The sequence below is a fragment of the Babylonia areolata genome, chromosome 11 (genome assembly GCF_041734735.1).
Source record: "Babylonia areolata isolate BAREFJ2019XMU chromosome 11, ASM4173473v1, whole genome shotgun sequence".
Lineage (NCBI taxonomy): Eukaryota > Metazoa > Mollusca > Gastropoda > Neogastropoda > Buccinidae > Babylonia > Babylonia areolata.
In genome coordinates, this window is record NC_134886.1 from 14,977,742 (window position 1) to 14,982,741 (window position 5,000).

General features: G+C 46.0%; 1 protein-coding gene across 3 annotated transcripts in view; it reads right to left on the minus strand.

The window, feature by feature from the left end:
• LOC143287563 (high affinity cGMP-specific 3',5'-cyclic phosphodiesterase 9A-like) overlaps positions 1-5,000 on the minus strand; it is an 81,223-nt gene that overhangs the window by 23,365 nt on the left and 52,858 nt on the right. For all 3 annotated transcript variants that reach the window (XM_076595655.1, XM_076595656.1, XM_076595657.1), the window contains exon 2: positions 1,511-1,657. In XM_076595655.1, the coding sequence (XP_076451770.1) occupies positions 1,511-1,657 (147 nt within the window). The remainder of the gene's footprint in view (positions 1-1,510; positions 1,658-5,000) is intronic.

Below are 5,000 nucleotides of genomic sequence, written 5' to 3' on the forward strand. Positions count from 1 at the left end.
CAATAAAAAAAAAAAAAATTAAAAAAATTAAAAAATGAAGCACAATTCCAATGTGCCATCTTCCAGCCTTGGGGGCTGAAACACAGATCCCCTGTTGTGGAGGCTGGCTTGGTAATAAATAGGATGGTAAAAACAAGATCCTTTCTAACCCCTGCCTGTGCCCCCACTTCCCCCTTGCCAGGCCTGAAAGCTCAAACATGGGATTGTGAGCTCTGGGTGATGGCTGGCGTATTACTTGTGTGTGAAGATTGTGGCCAACAACAAGGTCCTCCTGTGGCTCTGTTCACACAGCTGCATGGGAGACATGTTTACCATCCCCAAACACACTGGCTGGCCCTAATCCTAGTGCCCTGCTATCAAAGATATATCTTAACTGCTGACCTGTTAGCCTCTCATCTGGTAAATACCTCAGAGAAGCATATACAAGCAAGTACTCCACCACTGCACAGGCAAACTTCCGTTTTTCCCTCTCTCCATTCATTATGACACATGGAAGATGTCAGGAAAAGAAAGGGAAATGTGGAGAGGTAGGAAAAGGGGAGAGAAAGAGAGGAGAGAAAGAGGGGGGCAAGACAGAGATAGAGAGGGAGGCAGTTGGAGAGACAAAGTGAAAGAGAAACACAGAGAGAGAAGGGGGGGGGGGGGGTAGAGAAAGAGAGACAGACAGGCAAGAGACCCTCGCAGAGTTATTTTATTGAAGCTATGTGTTTCTGTTCAGCATACAAATCTGTCTTATAAAAGTACTCTGTAACACTTGAACATGCAGTAGCAGAGTAAAAGAACACTTGAACATGCAGTAGCAGAGTAAAAGAACCTTTCTTCCCATTGATACATATATAAGCCTACTGTAAACGACCTTATAAATGTCCATCCCCAACTTTGAGAGAGAAAAAAGTACCATGAACTGATGATAATTCAGTTTGCTATTTGTAATTGTGCTGTTTTACAAAGCAGTGCAGATTTTGATCTAAAGAGTAGAATGTGTGGATGTGTCTCTGAAAATCTGGTAAGAGTATAATTATGACGTTGCTCCATGACAGTGTCTGATTTCAGTAGCTACAGCTCTGTTCTCACTCCAGGCCCAGCCAGTACTGTGTAGTGAAACTTCAGGGTGAAATCTGTGTGATGGGGGTTTGGGGGGTGGGTGTATTAACATTTTGTGGGGCTGAAACATCAATTTTTCAAACACATTTTTAAGCTGTTCATGCAGCACATGTGCCTGAAACAGCTGTTCTTGTATTCAATGAGATGCAAGTAGTAGACCATGTTATCATCATTATGCAGCCTGCATGGTTTAAATCATATCTCGATTAAATTGAAAACATTTTATTTATGTATACCTAGCCTGCTTTTATGGAAAGGTCCTGGAGTTTTTATGATGTGCATAAATATAACTCGCCCATCCACGCTTCTCTCCCAATCCCCACCCACCCACACAAAGCAGGAAGCAAGGCAGTCAAGTCAAACGCAGTCCATGAAAACTAAAAAGAAAGAGAAGAAAACGGCTTACTGTAGTTGGTGGCCACGACCTCCAGGTTGTATCTGGTGTCAGGCGAGTTGGGCACCAGGCGCTCAGAGATGTTGATGATATTGCCCTGCGGGTTGTACAGCTTCAGGATGTCGTACGGCCCTGCCTCTGCCGCCGCTCGGAACAACTCTGTGAAATAAAACACAAACATAACATGCATCTACAGCCACCAACATCACCAACCAACCCAGCCTCTGCCGCCCCAAAGAACGCTTCTGGAGACACACACACACACACACACACACACACACACACACACAATGTGCGCGCGCGTGCCGTGCAGCAGCCTGTTAACATCATCACCAACCACCCTGACAAGTGCTCTTTAGCCCTGGCCTGCATCACAGACATCTCCATATTTTTTTGTAAGAGAGAGAGGTGTATAATCTATTCTGTTGCTGGTTGCAGTGACCCTCTTTTGGGGAAGGGGGAGGGGGCAGAGGGGTGGAGGGGGGGGGGGGTCTATCTACATGTAGGTACAATCGTCTACGTCTGCATGGAAAAAAAACCCACATACATACATACACACATCTTCAGCTAACACCATCACCAACCCTGCCAAGTGCTCTTTAGCCTTGGCCTGCATCTTAGACATCTCTCTATATTTCCTGTAAGAGAGAGATACGTGGTCTGTTCTGTGCTCTGCTGCTAGATGTTGTGACCCTCTTTTTATTTGGGTTAGGGCGGGGGTGGGCAGGCTTTGCGGGGTGGACAGGCGCGATCCCAGACCATGTGTGCATAATCGTCTGCGTCCGCGTAAAATTAAAAAACAAACAAAAAAACAAAAACAAAAAAAAGCAACCACCAAAACAAACAAAAAATATATTAGTAAAAAAAATAAACAGGTGAGCCCACTGACCTGCATCTCAGTACGTGAGCCAGTGTAAATTCTGGAGTCCCCCAAGTGTTTTTGTTTGTATTTGACATGCAAGAAAGCCGTGTGTGTGTGTGTGTGTGTGTGTTTGGTGGAAGGGAAAGGAGGGATGGGGTGGAACGTAACGACAGCGAAGTGAAAAGGCTTCCAGCACAGAAGGGAATGGGGGGGTGGTACGTGTTGGGCTGCCTGAGGCGAGCCCGGTGGGTTGATCGTGGGGTGCGTGTTCCTCATTGACACGAACTAATCTCCTCCATTCTCCTCAATCTAACTCTCACAACACGCGCGCACGAGGCTTTTGTGTACACACACACACACACACACGTTGTGTCGCCCCACCGCTCAAAACAGATGGCGCGTGATTAAATCACATTCACCACTGCCAACGAGCGGGACGATGTCGTCCATTCAATTACAACCGATTCGTATATCGCACTGTTTGCGGTCTTCCCACCCCCACACCCCCTGCTAGCACAAACAGCCCCTAATCAAAGGTACACCACGATAGCCTGTCACCACCTGTTTGCTGCCGACACACTGCGCGTGAGTTCAACTCTTCCATGATCAGGACAACCCACAGACATGCGTTGGATGTAAACATAAAATTATCTCAGTGGGACAAACGCACTGCTGACACTGCACGGAGTTTGTGCGACCCAGTCCTTGGCAGTAATCATCCAGTCCTCGATCCGTTCTCAATGGATAAGGACTTGTATCCAACAACCTGATGAAAAGACCTGTGCACATGGCCATGTAGAGTCAGTTCCATGAGGAGGGGGGCTGTGCTGAAGATTGCTTTCGTTCGTTGAATTGCTTGTTTTGCCTTTTTTCCGTTGAGTACAGAAATATGTTTTTCTTCGTTGAAAAAAATTAAACACTTCACAGCCACAAAGCGCAACAGACCAAACCGCAGCATGGCAAAACTCATTTCTTAAACTGAAATCGCTGTTCATTCTGTTTGTGAGCGGTCTATGACTGCAGAGAGAAAACACACTCATGTGTTTTCTGCATAATTACAAACAAAGCGAAACAAAAACTGGAGAGAGAGAGAGAGAGAGAGAGAGAGAGAGAGAGAGACCGACCGACCGACCGACTGACCAGACAGGGCGGGGAGCAGATCGAAGAGTTTTCACGAGAATACATCAAGACAAAAGCCCTCATCTACTCACATGGCAAGGGGAAACAGTACTGATAGGTGTGAGCAAGCACACACAAAAAATTAACACACCCCGTACGAGCTTCCTTACCTCCCGTCAGAACACGGCTGTTTCGAGACAGTAGCTCCAGCAACATCCACAACAGCACCACCATGAAACTGTCCTTTAGTTAATGTAACAGCAAAGACAATAATACCCTATATATATTATGGTCTTTGGTAACAGTTCCGTTCTGTGGTGAGTGCAGATAGTCTCCCACAATCTGGCGTCGACATCAAGCTACATACCACAAAATTCATGCCTTAGCGTCATCTCCCCTTCCTCACCCCGCCCCCCTCAGCACACACTGACGTCACAGACGCCAAGTCCCGAAGTAAGTATACTGCCCAGTATCGACAACACACTGCCAGCTTTCATCCACACACACACACACAGACAGAGACAGAGACAGAGAGACAGAGAATGGAGGTGATTACACAGACACGACACAAACAGCAGGTCCACAGGGACAGCCCCCAGAGTGGACAACCTGTTGATAAAAAAGACCACCACTGTCCACCTATTATCCGGGGTGGCAGGACCACCGCACTGTTTCCATCTCTTGTCGAGGGCCAAAGTGACACAGCTGGAGTGTCCAAGGGACCCGACGAGTCAATCAACTTGTGCCCTGCTGGATAATTCCGTTTTTAGTCTCTAGCCTCGGAGATGACGTTGAACGGGATGGATGGTGATGTTTATAGTTTTTTGAGATCTCTCTCTCTCTCTCTCTCTCTCTTCCTGAATATTATAGAAACCCGAAGGTCGTAAAGCTGAGCAAATTATCGTAACACTGATGAATCCTCCACGAAACTGAGCCTTGTGTATCTGCACAGAGTTTCAGAAAAAGCAGATATTTCCCAATTAAATAGAAATTGCTGTTTCATAAAATGATCAAATTATTTGCCGCAATGATGTTTTAGACAGTAATCAAAAATCCTATATTGTTAACACACCCGTTTTCCCATTCGCAACTACGGCGCACACGAGAGAGAGAGAGAGAGAGAGAGAGAGAGAGAGAGAGTTTGTGTGTCCTTCAGCCCAAACAAATAAAAGCCTTTGAGACAAACAATACACAAATCATCTAAGTTGGTCAACATCATCATTCTGTTGCACAACAAACATAATCTGCAAAAGTAATAACAATCTGTTGCCTCGGTTCCGTACAGAAAATTGACTTTTAAACAGTATAATGTACTATCTAAATATGTCCGTGACAGGAAAACCATTGCGAATACTACAGGTCTATAACCCGTGGTTTCCGCAACAGAAACAGTTGAACATGACCAAAGCCCGCGTGCGCCGTGACGTCAATCATAGTCCTCACGTACCTCTATTTTGTTCTCAGCGTGTGGTCCGCATGACGTCAAAGTGTCCTTTTCTTGGGCTACCATTCATGACACCA